An 18,015-nucleotide genomic window follows, 5' to 3' on the forward strand; every position below is an offset into this window, starting at 1 on the left:
GAAGATAGAACTAGAGCTGCTTTTGAGAAAAGCGCATGTCTCCCAATCATGTCTATATAGTAGTATATGAGACAACCATGCACCAAGACCTCAGCTGCCTTATCAGACTTTCAGTGCTTTGATTATCAAAAAACAAGTTTCAAGGGCCATAATTCCGAAGTGCCTGGGCCTATTTGGCTAGTTATCAAACTTGACCGAGGACTTATGGGCAAACACATTTTGTTCAAGTCTGGTGAAGATCAGATGAGAAAAGTTCGACTTAGAGTGCGGACAAGATTTGGGACAGACACACATACAGACACAATAAAAGTTGTGTGCAAGTTTTATTAAATTCAATTGCAAAATGAGGTCTCTATCGTGTTCACAAGCCAAAAATAGCAAATTTTGGCCCTTTAAGGGGCCAAAACTCTGGAACCCATAATGGGATCTGGCCAGTTTTCGAAAGAAACCGAGATATTATGCCAATACAAGTAGTGTGCAAGTTTTATCAAAATTGATTGCAAAATGTGGTCTTTATCGTGTTCACAAGAAATTGTGGATGGACGACGGACGGATGAACGATGGACGGACGATCACAAAAGCTCACACTGTCACTATGTGACAGGTGAGCTTAAAACTAAAGGAGATTTTTTTTTCTTTTTGGACGAAAAGGGGTGGGGTGTGTGTAGAGGGTGGTAATGTACATTGTTGCAGTCTGCAGATAGTCTCCTCACCACCTGCCTATATTCCAAGCTTAAAATCAATACCTTTAATACTTTTTAAGTTATGCTCTGGACACAAAATATGATGGGCAGATTTGACCTTGCTGTAACCTTGACCTTTGACCTACCACCCTGGTTCATGCACTCTGCACATTGCCATCTATCTACATCTCAAGTCTGTCAATACCTTGAATGGTTAATAAGTTATGCTCCGAACAATTTAACCTTTTAGCTCAACTTGTGACCTTGACCTTTGACCTGCAGACCCAGTGCTCTGAACATCGTCACCTACCTATATGCCAAGTTTAGTCAATACCTTTAATGGTCATGAATTATGATGGATGGATGGATACACCATCACATAACGGTAATATGTTTGTTTTTTTCAAAACGGGTATAAAAAGAAATTTAACCTCAACTGTTGATTGTAAAAACATTGTTAAAGCCCTGCTCCACGGCTATTCAAATCCTGTTGTGTGTATGCAACCCATGATTACAATAGGTAATAGTTAATGGCCACGCACCACACTTTAGCATGCAAAACCACAGGTATTTTATATAGAATTTTATATAAAAATAGACTCTATATTGACAGGAGTCACTGTTGATAGTCAGGATTTTCATGCTTTTTCAGTGACAATTTAAGGTTAAAGGGTAGGACTGGAGCAGGTCTTTAATTACTTAGAGGAGACCCAATTGGCAATGGTATGAAGTCAAAGGACACTTGCAGTAAAACTGATTAGCGGTATTTAAATGAAATGCTGTTGAAAAATGATATTAGAACAAACTGAGAAATTGTTCCAAATTGAAACTGAAGACACTCTGTCCTTTTTGGTAAAGAGCTTAAAATTAGATTACCGGTAACAAATTACTGTCTTGAGATAACACTACATTAAGATTTTTCCTTGCTTTGATTGTGTATTTCAGAAAAGATAACTAAAATATTCAGTAACATGAGATCTTGTGAAAGACTGGCAAAAAAATTTAACGGAAAGTTTCTTAGTGAAATGCAGCTGTTGTGCAAAACTCCCTCAGTAAGTATCACAGAAAAACTAAATCAAGTTTACTTTGTCCCAAAGTCAAGTGCAGGGCAATCCAAAGACATAATATGTTTTAAGTCTTCAATAATCATACATACTTGATAATACAATTTTTTTTTAATCACCAAATCATCATTCGGTTTTAATTGATGCAATTTTTATTCAATACATGTAATTATAGCACACTTTCTAAATTATGTGGTTTTATATTTCTGGTTTTTAATTACATGTATGAAGGACCTGTATGAATACATACATTACATACATTACGAATGTTTTCATGTAAATCACCATTTTCAAGATAGCATCGCAATGTTTTTGAGCTAGGGAATCCGATTGCAGTTTGACATGCAATTCTACAATTTGTACTGTCACAATTTAAACCCGTCTCCATATTACTCCATAGTAAAGTCATACATAAGGAATCGTCTGCTTTTTAAGAGGATAAAATTTATGACCAGCAGTATTTCCTGTATACCACTACTCCCAAGGGTGGTCTTTATAGACAGGTTTGACTGTATTTTGATTGAGCAAAAATCCTCTGGTAAAGGTTTATTATTGTTTAGCATTTTAGTTCATTTTCAAATTCTTAGTACCAGCTCTCATTACCGTAACAGAAACTGATTGATCTTCCATCTATTTCTCCAATTCTCAAGCCAGCTGGATGGCTTCTTACATGCAAGAATTCTATATTCCAAGTGGTCTAAAACCAACAGCAATGAGGGGCATGTGATTCAAAGTCTGCAACCACAATCAAACAGCTGATGTGATCCTTCTGAATTTATAGCCGAAAGCTTTCACTACAGAGCTTGTCATGGCACGTAAAATCAGAATGATAATAGAAAACCGACACAGACGTTCTACCAAATTTTAATGACAAAAATAATTTACAAAAGAAAAAAAAGATCTACAAAACCTCATTGCAACTGAACTTTACAAGAAGTAAAAATGTATATTTTGCATACAAAATTATTTGGTCACAACTGAATACTGAGACTTTAAAATAAAACTATCCCATGGTTTTCTCAAAATTTTGCAGACTGAACCACTATAATGGACTTGGCAGACTGGTTTACATTTTTGCCAATTTTCTTTCCTTTTTTTTTTTTTTACTGGACTGGTTTCAAGAATAATTTCTTATGTTTAAATATCAGTGAAATATATTTTTATGATGAGAAAAAACACCTTAAACCAAACAGCAGTTAAACAGAAACAAAATTTTGAGAAAATCCTGGCTTAAAAGTCTGTAAGTTATTACATAAACATTTAAGAATGGAACTATTTCTAACGCTTCTGCTTGAAGCTTTGATTTCAACTGTATTAAACTTGGTGTAATGAATTAACAGATGATTATATTCACCCACCTATATAACTGGATAGAAAATAAATGACTCAGGAAAAATTTGAGGAATCAGAACTGAGAATTTACTACTATATTACCATACCTCACAACAGCCTTACTTCAAACAAGTAAAAAGCCAGATAAACATTTAACTGGTAAAAGTGGATGAAAAAACAGCAATTAATTCAATACAGCCTTATCCAATACTATCAGAGGTGCATTCATCATTTACAATGGTGATGAATTATGACTGTGATATTAAAGTGTAAACATTTATTTGAACATTTGAACAATCGCGCACATGTACAGACCAAACAATGCTAGGAATATTAGTGTGATTGTAGAACAGAGCCTGTCGTTCTGAAGAAATTAATTTATTAAGAATCTTATCTAAAATTAAATATGTGTCATTGTAGAGAGGTGTTTGCTCTTCACTAACTGTTCAAGTAACAGAGGTTATACTCACTGTACATAAACATGAAACACACTGGCTGGATCAAGATTAACATGCACTGATGCAAACACAACTGATTATATTTCTAAGCTGCATGTATGAAATTAAACTATAAGATCCACTTTAAAACATTTGTGATAGTGTTGTATCGATTATGGTACTGATATATTCAGATCGTTTCTTTGTAATATACTGTCTATTTTCACTAATAAAGTCAATTTTCAGATGACAATAAAAACTAGAGCTGTCACAGATTTCTTGCAGTGCTATCAACATGCATTTTATAGTAATCAAACTTTTATTCACTGGAAAAGGTGTATAACATTAACTGCCAAGAAAGATTTTAGCTGTATAAGTGGTTAATTCTGCAATTTGGAAATGTTTGGCATCTTTGCGCTTGGGAAATAATTTCACAAAACACAACTGTGAAATATTCTCATACATTAGTAAGTTTCTTACACTTTTTATTAAACAAAATAGATGAAATTATTTGATCAATTAGTAATAATAATATATTACACATGAGAAGTAATTAAATGACAAATGCCATCTCAAGTGATGATTTATAATAACTTAATTTTTTTCCATTTTCGAAAATATTCAAAATCATATCACCATTAAAAATGTTCACTTACTGTTTTTTGTGTGAAATATTTGCAATTTGCAAACAAATTCACTTATAGAGTAACTAAATGACTGTAACTAATAAATGCAGTTAAAGCAGCTTCATAAATATTCATTTCACAATTAATTTATAGATTCATAGTACCTATTACAAACATCTGAATAAAATTATGTTTTGAACTCATTTACAAGAACAATTTTTGCACAAAACCAACCAGGTACAAAGTCATAATTTATGTTAATGTAAAATTTGTGATTCTTTTGCCTTTTTTTCTGAAAAATGTCACAACACCTGAATATTTATTTTAAAAAAAGTACATTAATATAAGTTTTTATATATATATATAAAATTCATAAAAATGGCACAAGTGTTGTAGCAGCCGGTAATACTACCTAATACTGTAGATATGGTAACATTCACAACAATTTGCACTAATATTTGTAACAGTGTTACTGTACTTAGCAAATTTAAAACAGGTATGAATTTCAACCAACATTATGGCTAATAGTACAATCAGATAGAAGTTACTGATTCTTAACACGTCATCTATACAAGGTTGTGAACCGTAAATCATGAAAATAAAAAATGACATAAGGATACCATATCTACATAATATAATTAGTGAAATTAATTCAAAATTATTACACAACCAAGGTAAGAAATATAAGAAAGTAAATTTGGACAGGTTTCAGCTGTAATTGGAGATCAACTTAGGTTTAGACATACAAAATAATGAAGCTACACAATAAAAGTTCTTTCTTTTGATATGCAGAATGTATACTTGTAAATCCTTACATTTCCAGACCTCTATAAAAAAAACTTTTATTTGAGAGAGGACGGGAACTAAAGACACATCTTTTGAAAACAAATTATGAATTCTTTAACCTACCATACTGACCAAACAAGAAGCTGCAACTGAAAACAATGTCTAGAACCCAAAATTTTAGTTATTAACAACCCAAAACGACTTTTCTTAAGACCTACTAAAGTAAAAGCTAATAATGTAAAATTACTGGTCAGACATTAAATTTTGCTGTTATACAGTATGGAAAAGGGGATAAAATGTACTGGTATTAATCTACTAAAGCACCAATGTGACAAAAAAATATAACATGATATAAAAACAAGCAATATCTGACATATAAGTTTCACAACACATACACAATATCATATATGCAATTATGCACTATTTCCATTTACACATTAACTTAATTGTAAGATACAATTCATTGATCACTACTTTCAATAAACCACTGGTCGATTTCTTAAAAAACTGCAACCTGGTGAAATAAATGTACAATAAGCAGCCATGTTATGTTGTATTCATTCTGTTTGTTTGTAAAGAGAGAGAAAATAATTTCTACTAAAAAATTAAAGGTATCTGTTGTTATTTAAATGACTATAACAAAACATGTTTGCTTTTTGAAATGTCTTACATGACAAAAATACCCAGGTCAAGCAGTCATTTCCATTAGCCGCATCGCTCTTCGGCAAACCTGGATTAATCCAGGGCTTGAACCTCTTGTTTTGCCCAAGCAGACTTTATTTTTCAACATCTTTCTGCCCTTTTCTTAGTTAATAAAGATAATTTTCTTCACAACAAATGGTATTTATAAACTGTAAAAAATCTCCAATGGCCAGCTGTATAGTATTTCCTCCCTTCTGCGGTTCTGATTCCCTATCACTGTACAAAATGGCATCACAATATAATAGTTTTAAGTACACACAACATTGGCTACACAGAAGTTTCTGAATTCAGCCTTAAAACAAACTTGTTCGACTTTGGATCTATAACTTCTTCTGTGATGTTAAAATGAGGCAACTTCCTAACAGAACACAATAAAGATACGTCATTTTGTCGTAGCTGAAATATCAGTCCGTGTTCAATCTCCCGCGTAAGCAATTGATCACAAATTAGAACCCACTTTTGGGTTTCCCTGTAATCTTTACTATTCATGATAACGACACCCTGTGTGAGGTAGCGCTCAATAAACGCTTTGGGATTGAGATCGTGACTTATACAATTAGCAAGGTGCTGAAGTACGGACTCCATCGTGTACCGTGGCTGCTGACGTGTCACACGTAGGTATTTCTGTAGTGGGCGCGCCATGGAGGGAAACACCGCCTGAGCTGCTTCCTGAGGGTCCATTGCAATAGCTGGACCTGAAAATTACAATGTAACAGTTTTAACTTGATACAAGATGATTAAATCAATCAATAAAAGAAGTAAAGCAGGGCCTCCCATTGATTTTGAAAATATTCGCCATTTTCTGCTGCAACACTCCTTTAAGAGGAAAACTTTGTTAAATTTTGTCTATTTCCATTGCCATGTCAAGAATTTTCATTGATATATATCAAATGGCAGACAGGTCCTGTAAGATAATTTTTGCCAGAGCAACTAAACAACTTTACAAAATAGGCATCAAATTCTGCAACAACCTTCCAGAGAACCTGCTACATGTAATATAACAAAATATAATGAGATACAACAACAAATGGTTTTAACGGAAGATCTGTTCCACTCAGAGATGAACTTATTTTTGTGACTTTCAGTTCAGAACATACGATCATGCTCTTAATTAGAACTAATATGTAAATTGTAACTTATTTCAGCACTGTAAGATAACAAGATCTGTATTTTTTGATCTTCCTCGTCACTCAAAATTGCTACTCCATTTTGGCTGATCATGGTGAATGAGAACGAAATGCAAATATAATATAATATATAGAGTTCCCCGCCATGATTTCTCATTAGGAGCCGTCTTTAATGACGGAAACTCTGAGAGGCTTTTAGGACTTAGCGATCAATAACGGGTGAATATAGAAGCAATTACATATACTTATATTATATATATATCTGCAATATCACACATGTCTTCTCTTCTAAAACAGAAGCTTGCACATGTAATTTTCTCAAAGTAGAGGGTACTGGTAATCATGTAACAGACTGCATTAAATTAATCAGATTGGCCTTAATTGTAACATATTCTCCTGTATAATGCCCCCACCCCATCCCATTTATCTACCAGAACAAAAAACCTTTCTTGAAATTTTTCTTTAATCAATACTGATGAAAGAAATAAAATGCTTTACTGCTAACCGACCTGAAAACTATTTTCTGCATATTGTTTCTCATTACAGCTATTCATTTTGAATTTACCCTTACCTAATTTTTTTGTAAGCTTAATGCTTCTAATTTAAAAACAAATGCCGATATGTTGTTCATTATTATATATATTTTACAGTGTTTTGTACTACACTAGCTGCTGGGAGTGCTTCAATAAAAGGATGCATGAGTCAGTTCCACTCTCTGATACACATAGATGTTCCAATGAAAAATCCATACCTGCCACTTCTTGAAAATTTAGGAATAATGTCTGCTGAGAGATTTATTTTATCTCTAAGAATTATTGTGAAACACTTGTTTTGTATGATAGCACTGAATATTACACTCTTCAGTTACCCAATTTCATTTTTTCCTGATTTCTGAGCAGAGATTTTAACTACCTATTGATAAAAAGTACTGGGAAATGAGATTAAGCAATTGTTTGGGGTTTTTTTTGTTGATAAGCCCATTCCATACTTATATAAATAGTTTTTTTTCTGTGATACATTGTAGTCTTAACCAGTTTTTACAATATGTTTTTAAAGCAAATGACTGATAAAAGAAGCTGTGGCTCTCTATTAATATTCAGAAAGAAAATGCTGTGAAAATAGTTTAAATACCTGAGCATGGAATTTCATGGTTTTGATCAAGATGGCTTTTTGGGGGATATAAGTATACATTATCTATTATCAACAACATTAAGATAATAATTATGTAATCAAGACTGTAATATGGGAAAATTTCTTTCTTTCTCCTATATTATTATATATATCGATACGGTTTACCTTATTATTATTTGTATCTATGCCCCAACGATAACTTGATATTTACAAACATGACTATAAATAGATTAAAATGGAACATAGGGAATTCAACATTTTCCTAACATGTTACAATCTAAATACTTGCAGGTTTTGTAGCAGTTACGAATTAGCTCAGTGGTAAAGCATAGAGTCCATGTTCAACATATCTTTTGCCTTGTGGGTTCGAAACTCAGTACCGACATTTATTTTATTTTTTTAATTTTTATTTCACTTTTGCGTAAAAATTAAGATTCCTTCATGAGCTCTGTGACAATACCACAGAGAGGTATCTAAAGGCAGATCAGAATAGTTTATTACATAACAAAGATGATATTGATTAAATGCATGCACTTAGCCATGCAAATAATGAACATACTAGTTAGTGTCTTATATAAAGACATATAAATTATACAAATACAAGTATGCCTACAGGCAGAATGTCGAGCCCACCAGCACCTTTGACCTCTAAGTGCGACCTTGACCTTGGACCAAGGGACCTGCTTCTTACGCATGACACTCCGTCTTATAATGGTGAACATTTATGCCAAGTTACATCAAAATCCTACCATGCATGAAGGAGAAATGCTCCGGACAAACTTCAATTTGACCTTTGAGATAGAAAAATGGGGTTTGCGCATGACATACCTTCTCATTGTGTTAAACATTAATGCGAAATATAAACAAGATTGGTCCGTGCATGTCAAAGTTATGGTCTGGACAAAATTGGACGGACGCACGCACACACATACACTGAGAGTGGCGACTATATCGAGCTCACCGCAAGCGTGCTCGACAACAAACCATCAAAGAAAGAAACAAAAATACGGAAGAAAACGAATAGGAAAAAAAAATCTGAAAAGAAACAACCCTCGTGAGGATTCGAACCCACAAAACGATCTGCTTACACCCAGTTATTGTCTGCATTTTACCCAACTGAGCTATGTTGCCATATACTTAGTGGATATTTGAAATGAAAGAAATACTAATAATTGCGTGTCAAGTAATGTGCAAGCATTATGAATGGTTATTTCATCAGTTATCATGAATTAGACTCGTCCTAGCGTTTCGGCGGGAATCACGTTATCATTGGGGATTAGTAGATTTTTTAAGGGGTCCAACTGTAAACACACTAACAAAATGCATGTTATATGTTGACTTTCCTGCTTTAATGGTGGAGGATCACGGGTGCCCTTGTTGACAATACCTCTGCCATGGGCAGTACATGGGTATAACCACTGACCTCCCACATGCCAATCGGCTGGCTTCCTCACAGGACAACCAAAACAGGGCTATAACTCGAAGTGAAACAAGAGCACCGCCTTGCGGGTGCTGACGCTCATCTGATTTTTTTTGTGTAATAGAAATATTGTCCTACCCATGATTTTCTAAGTCTAAAAAGGGCCATCATTCTTGCAAAAAGAAGGATAGAGTTATGTTTCTTGATGTACAGTGTCCACTTATGATGGTGAAGAACTGTTGCAAGTTTTAAAGCAATAGCTTTGATAGTTTATGAGAAAAGTTGACTTAAACATAATACTCAACCAAGAAAATGATTTTCTAAGTCCAAAAGGGGCAATAATTATTGCAAAAAGCAGGATGGAGTTATGTTGCTTGCTTTACAGGGTCAGCTTATGATGGTGAACAAGTGTTGCAAGTTTCAAAGCAATAGCTTTGATAGTTTAAGAGAAAAAGTTGACCTAAACATAAAACTTAACCAAGAAATCTGATATTTTCTAAGTCCAAAAGGGGCAATAAATCTTGCAAAAAGCAAGATGGAGTTATGTTTCTTGCTATACAGGGTCAGCTTATGATGGTGAACAAGTATTCCAAGTTTCAAAGCAATAGCTTTGATAGTTTAGGAGAAAAGCTGACCTACACATAAAACTTAACCAAGAAAACTGATTTTCTAAGTCCAAAAGGGGCAATAATTCTAGCAAAAAGCAAGATGGAGTTATGTTTCTTGATGTACAGGGTCTGCTTATGATGGTGAACAAGTATTCCAAGTTTCAAAGCAATAGCTTTGATAGTTTAGGAGAAAAGTTGACCTAAACATAAAACTTAACCAAGAAATCTGATATTTTCTAAGTCCAAAAGGGGCAATAAATCTTGCAAAAAGCAAGATGGAGTTATGTTTCTTGCTATACAGGGTCAGCTTATGATGGTGAACAAGTATTCCAAGTTTCAAAGCAATAGCTTTGATAGTTTAGGAGAAAAGCTGACCTAAACATAAAACTTAACCAGGCAACGCCGACGCAAACGCCGACGCCGACAACCGCTCAAGTGATGACAATAACTCATCTTTTTTTTTCAAAAAATCAGATGAGCTAAAAATCTTGTAATATGAATTGCTCTGTATTCAATATGTTCAAAGATAAAAATCATTTTGTATTTTTTTTAATGATAGGAAGAGTTTATCTGCATTCAATCTAATCACCCAAGCTTGGAAGTATCCTCCTCTGATTATAGGTAAGGCACTCAACAGGTATTTTTCTACCTATGTTTACTTTAGTAATGCTACTATCAGATTGTTCAATTTAATGGGAATACCATTCGATAAATCAGGTCATATATATATCATATATACATGATATTATATACATGCCAGTTTGGTTTGTTGCAAATAAATAAAGAAAACTTCTGTGAAAACTGTCATAAAATACCCTGGTGTTATATAATCTGAAATTCCCTAATACTGGGTAGATTGGGTAGAGCCCAAGTTGGATTCCACTAGGTTTTAAGTTTTTTGTTCACATATATAGTGACCTTCCAGTTTTATTGGCAAAGTAACACCCAAGATGTCTGTCTTATTTCAGGCAGGGGCAGGCACCAGGGCAGAACCAAAAATCTTGTACGGCTAATGAGCTTGAGCCTATATGTAAACACACTGCAACTGTGTGTTGGTAACATCCCGATTCTAAAGTTTCATAAGCATTTGCAACTTAAAATTATTGTATTTCTTTTATTTGAATGTTTTTTTTTTTTGTTTTTGTAAATAAAATCACACTGACAAGATGACTTAAATGGGGCAGGAAGACTCTCAGGTGTCTCTCTGGGCATTATTTCTTGCACAGGCAGGTATCTGGGTAAAAAATCACACATTTCGGAAGTCAGATGGATACCTGTAGCCTCCAAACAGGAGGAAGAATATGTTCCACTCAAGCTAGGTTTGGAAACAGCAATGAAAGGGATGAATAGAGCCAGCTACATTTCCCAGTTAACCACTGTGTTATCATTCATGGACCTGACACAGTAAAGGAATAATTATGTTAAATTAATGGACCTTACACAGTAAGAGAAGAAATATGCCTTATATGGCAACCGCTGCATAATTCTCAGATCATACATGGAACACTTTTAGACTATTCTGCATCAAACATGTCAGAAATGTAGGAATGGCTAAAACTGAGTGACATAAATTGTTTCAAGCAACAGTTTAATCAGATTCTATCTTTCCAATGTTTGTCTTAAGTTTGAAAAAAAATCTCCCTTTTTAAAAGCTATCGATGGATATCAAATTATTTCCAATGTATTACCGAATATTTGCATGTTTTATATGCTCAATTAGTCTGCAGGCAAACTTTTGCATGTAATTTGCATTTTATGGATCACCATTTATGTTTTACTAGGAACATCAGTTCATGGTTTTATTAGCAAAATTTATGAATAACCTCCCAGGGAAAAACAGATCATACAACTCCTGTTTGTAAAAAGCAATCCACTGAGTGGCAGAAATGTATAACAAGCCATCACAAAAATATGCTTCCAGCAAAATATATGAAGAAAAACAACCTTATGTATTTGCTTTTTTCGAAGCAATATGCAGACCTGTTACATGTTTTATGTAACTTTCTTTCTTGGATGCCTCTGTTTAAAGGTTTAAATAACAAGAAAGTATGGTTTACCATTCAGTGAGTTTAAAGCAGCTGTAACATGTATTAAGGAAATAGTATGTAATATGTTTCATCCATTACAAGCGTGTCATTTTATGCAATGTTCTCATTTTAATTTTTTATTTTGTCAAAATTTTTGATCACCACCTCCCAGATAGTTTGTACATGTATTAATATTCTAACAATGCAAGGAAGATAAACAATATGTATAATCTGTGTTTCCCACTTCAGAATAAATCCCTTATTCAGCCGGATGCCAAGTGTTGAATAAATGCCTTTATCATGGATTAACTCTATCTAAACAAGCTATTTTACAGATTTCTATCGTAAATACCAACAAAAACATGATAAAAAATGCTTTGATTTTCAGAATTTGAATAGGCTGATCTTCTTTAAGTTTTGTTGAGGGATTATACAGCACTTTTTCAATGATAATAAAGTCAATGATACCTGTTTTAAAGATCAGGATTTTAAATGGTGTTAACCTTTTGGTTGCTCAGTTGACCTGAGCAGATTACCAGGGAACAGTTGCCATATTTTTCCTCCACAAGTGTCTTTCAATAGGGTTAAAAACTGCGGTGACTTAAATTGAAGATTAATTTTCTATACATGTAAGCCTTTAACTTCATAAAACTTTATTATTAGTTAAAAAAAAAAAAATTCCCAGACAAGTGAGTGCAAAGACAAACATGACCAAAGGGATTATTTTTTCTGTTATATATATAAACCAGGGTCCATTACTGGTGTCAGGACTTATGTTCCTCTTTGCACAAATTTATGCTTTTCTCCCAAACATGTACAAGCCATTTCCCCCCTAAGTGAAACGAAGCAGCAATGACATTAGTCTCCCCCTTCCACTGAAAAAAAACTTTCAATACTACTGAATAAGATGTTAAAAGTAAAACAAGAGGGTCATGATGACCCTGGATTGCTCACCTGAGTAATACGAGCTACATGTTTCAAATATCAAACTGATGATAAAATATTAAGAAAGTCAGTAGGTCACATTCATGGTCAATGAAATTCAGTTTTACGATTTGTGTGCAAAACTGTGTATGTCATAAAAATTTCAAGGCTGTATCTTAAAAAACAAGAAAGTAGGTCTGTAGGTCAAGGTCACAGTCAAGTGACATCATATTACTTGGGGTCATCAGGTAATTATAATTAAACAGTCTTGGAAATAGGATCAGATGATTTTTTGAGTATTTTTCCTATATAACTAAGTGACCCCAGGGCGGGGCCTCTTTTACCCCCAGGGGCATAATTTGAACAATTTTGGTAGAGGGCTACTAGACAATACATCATACCAAATATCAAAAGCCTAGGTTGTATGGTTTCAGACAAGAAGATTTTTAAAGCTTTTTTTCCTATATAACTCACATAATAACTAAGTGACCCCAGGGCCGGGCCTCTTTTAACCCAGGGGCATAATTTGAACAATTTTGGTAGAGGACTACTAGACTACTAGACAATGCATCACACTAAATATCAAAAGCCTAGGTCGTATGGTTTCAGGCAAGAAGATTTTTAAAGCTATTTCCTATATAAGTCTATATAAAACTTGGGACCCCCAGGGCAGGGCCTCTTTTCACCCAAGGGGTACCATTTGAACAATTTTGGTTGAGGACCATAAGACAATGCTACAAACCAAATATCAAAAGTCTAAGTGTTGTAGTTTCAGACAAGAAGATTTTTAAACTTTTTTTCCTATATAAATCTATGTAAAACTTGGGACCCCCGGGGTGGGGCCACATTTGACCCTGGGGGATAATTTGAACAATCTTGGTAGAGGACCACCAGATGATGCTATATACCAAATATCAAAGCCCTAGGCCATGTGGTTTTGTACAAGAAGATTTTCAAAGTTTTCCCTATATAAGTCTATATAAACCATGTGACCCCGGGACGGGGCCATATTTGACCCTAGGGTGATAATTTGAACAATTTTTGTAGAGGACCACTAGATGATGCTACACACCAGATATCAAGCCCTAGGCCCTGTGGTTTTGGAAAAGAAGAGTTTTAAAGTTTTTCCTTTCGGTTGTTCGGTTGCCAATGGCAACCAGAGTTCTGCATGGAATTCAATTCTTTGAACAATTTTGAAAGGGGGCCACCCAAAGATCATTCCTGTGAAGTTTGGTGTAATTCTGCCCAGTGGTTTTCAAGAAGATTTCTTTAGAAAATGTTGACGGACAAAGCACTACGCACCACTGACGACGCACATCAAGTGGTCACGTGACAATAGCTCACCTTGTCACTTTGTGACAGGTGAGCTAAAAATTGAATTAGGCTGCCTTTGTTTACTTTTCTTCTACATGCTGTAGCAGCTTTCTGTAAAAAGCAGGTGGAAATTCAGTGTTTTCCTGGTACTAGTAACTTATGATAGGACATGGCCTTCACCCAGCTGCCTTCAAATGTGATCTTTTGGAAACACAGAATGTATAACCAAGCAAAATGATAGCAGACTTGGTTTGAATGAGCCTGACCTTTTGAATTCACACAATTTTTACTAAAATATTATATGAAACTAAATCATAAAATGTACTTTAAAGTTCTAACTAGTAATTTGATATTTCAATATAATTATGCATACTATACAATACAAGAGCAATTGTACAGAAAACAGACAAGATTTCAAAACAGGACTGAAACTCTTAACGTAAAACAATTTCATTCAAACACTGATCTTTGTAAGTTTGTTACAATTCAGTTTTCAATTTACAATGAAAATTGCCTTTTGTAATTGAATGTGGATTTCTCTTGATCAAAAGTGACAAAGCACATAAAACTTGAACTTTCTGAAGATATAATGAAATCAAAGGGGATTTAAGATTACTCCTGTAATAACTTTTGAATGATTCATTGATAATGAGTGTAAAAATAAACATAATAATTGCAAATTTCAAACAAGTTTGTTTTTTTCAAAGGTACTCCTAATTACAATCTAAACTTCTTTAAGATTTTCCAAGATGAGCACGTGCATACATTGATACATGTATATATCTGGATGCAACTGCTTTCAGGACAGCTGAAGTTTTGTAATAAAGTTATGGACAAAATAGATCAACAAGTTTAATATGTCTCAATTGCTCAGAGACCTTTGAATGAAGACAATCAAAACTAAACTATACACATAAAAAAATTTAAAGCCATTTTTTACAACATAAATTTCTAATAAACAAACTTTTAATCAAACATAACCAATATTATATTCAGTTTTATCATATTCGGACCTTAAACCAACCAAAGCATGAATGACAAATTCATTTACCTACAAATTTCATGGCAGAAATGTCTTATTCATTTTCTTTATTGGTCTAACTTTATAAAACTTTTAATACTAACAAGCATAAAATCTATGCCAAAGCGAACATAAAAACTTTTACAAATCTTAGATATTAGAGGAATACAAGATGTAAAATGTTAATAATGTGAAGTTATTCAGTGTGTTTGATAGACCATTTAGAGATTTATATGTCATAAAATGATAAATACAACTGTCCAAAAGTATGCAAACAAATAAAATAAACTCCAAATATTCTGGGTGAATCAACCAATATGATTTATGAAGTTATGTGAAAAGGCAGTATTCAATTTGTTTCATTATTACTTTTGCACAATATTAGAGTAAACAAGAGCTGTCCGTAAGACATCCAATGCTCGACTATTCGAATTGTTGTCCAAGAAGCAGAAATATTACCACAAATCAAAGTGTCAAAGCCATATGTCAAATAGTTTTGACAAAACATGGACATGTACGAAAACTAAACCAATTTCCTAGTCCAAAAAGGGCCATAATTCAGCCAAAATAGTTGACAGAGTTATGTACTCTTGCCTACAGATAGAGACTGTTATAATGAACAAGTAAAAGGTTCCACAAAATATGAACTGGTTCAAAAAAAACTTTTAAAACCAAGATTAGTAAGTTAAAAGGGGCCATAATTCAGATAAAATCCTTGCTAGAGTTATGTACTATAGCCTAAAACTGGACATGATGATGGTACACAAGTGTTGAAAGTTTCAAACCTTTATCTCAAAAGGTCGTCTCAAAATGTGGAGTGGTACAAAAAAACTTAACCAAGGTGTGATGCTGACGCAGATGCCATGGCAAGTAGGATTGCTCTGCTTATTCTTCGAACAGCCGAGCTTAAAATAGAACTTTACAAAGCAATCTTTATCACTTTAATACCAACAAGGATTTTTTATGATACCATATGACATTTTCACTTATTTCCAAGTGATTCGTTTTAAGTGCAATGTTATTACGACTGTAGAAAGATACAAAGTTGTGTTTCAGATCCCCTAATTCTATTCCCATTTCATCAGAATTATGACATTAATAAATCCGCCCATACAAAGTCCCATCAGTACAGATGTACATTACAAAACGTTTTGATGTTTTACTATAAATTATGGAGGGAAATGTTTCATATAATTAAGTTATAGTTGCACCGTGCCATCACATAATGAGAAAGACTAATAACAGCATATCTCAGGGATCAGTCATTTGGCTTAAAATCTAGGGGATCATTTATTTGGCTCCATTTTTTTATTATCTAGATTTATTTTACCTGCCCCCCAACAGACTTGAAGTAATTAAGAGAGATAGATTTGTCTTCAAATAATGCTATATCATCACTCTGTCATTTATATCGAACTAAACAATAGACAAAGCCTGGGTGGCTTTAACACAGAAGACAACCCATGGTACATAGATATATGATCAGAGTTTTGAACAGCCTGTCTAGTTTACCATACTTTTTGCGCCGGTAGAAATAGGAAAAGAAAAATCATGAACGTTTGGGATAATTGTGAATATACTACCATTATGACAAAACAAAATGCATGATTATATATAACCTAAAAAAACAACAAATTCAATTAAAGCAGTACCTATTAAATCTCAACCATAAACATGACAAATGAACTGCAAAAAACTTAAAGATCTCCTTGTCAGTAATGATCATTAACCATGATTAATTATCCAATATATCTTTTATTTATTTATTTAAGCCAACCTAAAATCAGCCTTACTGATTACATCTATTGTTTCAAATGAGCAAATGGCATGATCTAAGACAGCATTAAGTGTTTTTGTTGTTTGTTTTTCACTGGCACAGGTGTTCAAAAATTCTAAGGGCTTAACTAGGCCTTACAATACATTAATTATGTAAAAGAGCTCTCAAGAAATAAATTTGATACTGAAATCCACTCAACAGTGATTTCCCAGTCTTTAAAATTCAGAAAAAATATATTTAGGCAGATGTTTAACTTTGTTTCTGTAGTCATTTTTGTATTAAAATATCTTGTTTTATATCCCATTTTGAGATCTACCATATTTTGGGGTGTATTGGTCGTGGTAATGTATAGTTTGCACCCAATTTGTGCTCTGGAAATGGTAAGAAAATTTAAGTTCCAGTGTATCGCTGTTAAATGCATGTTCCACTATTTCTCACCCAAATGAATACTATCAGGAACGGACAGGAAGCATCCTACAAGTTTAATCAATATCCTAAGTTTAGAAACCTCACCGGATTTCCGATTTATATCTAAAACTTAGCCAATCATTTTTCAAAATTAGCCAGCGAATTTGGCCGATATTCCATTCTTAAAGAAGTAAGCATAGCTAAACAGATCAAAATCAGAAGGTAGTAAAGTCTTTTGTAAAAACTTCATCTAATTTCCCAAAGTTTTTTCTCAATGAGTTAATATATTACAATATATTACCATGTACGTTATATGATTATGACAATCTTGGTTGTAAAAGTTTCAGAAATTTTGTTAAATTCTATGAAGTATACATTATCACAAAAAATCTGGTTGTAAATTTTTTTATCTTTTCTTTAATGTAAATATCAATTATTTATTACTTTTTTATTACTAAAACAAGCTCTTCTTTTTTAAGGCACACATATCTCAACATTAGCAGGTGGGAACCAGACACTTATATTATTCCATAAAAAAGCAACTTAATGGTATTTAAGGTCGAGAAAATCAAGAAAAAAGATCTCAATGCAGTCAATTACGATAAAATCAGGCCTTTAAACCAGTCAA

At 33.4% G+C, this 18,015-nt stretch overlaps 1 protein-coding gene across 3 annotated transcripts in view; it reads right to left on the minus strand.

The window, feature by feature from the left end:
• Positions 1–2,599: 2,599 nt before the first annotated feature.
• LOC123561323 (vang-like protein 2) overlaps positions 2,600–18,015 on the minus strand; it is a 35,138-nt gene continuing 19,722 nt past the window's right edge. For all 3 annotated transcript variants that reach the window (XM_045353613.2, XM_045353612.2, XM_045353611.2), the window contains exon 3: positions 2,600–6,325. In XM_045353613.2, coding sequence (XP_045209548.2) covers positions 5,898–6,325 — 428 coding nt within the window. In that variant the 3' untranslated portion in view covers positions 2,600–5,897. The remainder of the gene's footprint in view (positions 6,326–18,015) is intronic.

Source organism: Mercenaria mercenaria, chromosome 10 (assembly GCF_021730395.1).
Source record: "Mercenaria mercenaria strain notata chromosome 10, MADL_Memer_1, whole genome shotgun sequence".
NCBI lineage: Eukaryota > Metazoa > Mollusca > Bivalvia > Venerida > Veneridae > Mercenaria > Mercenaria mercenaria.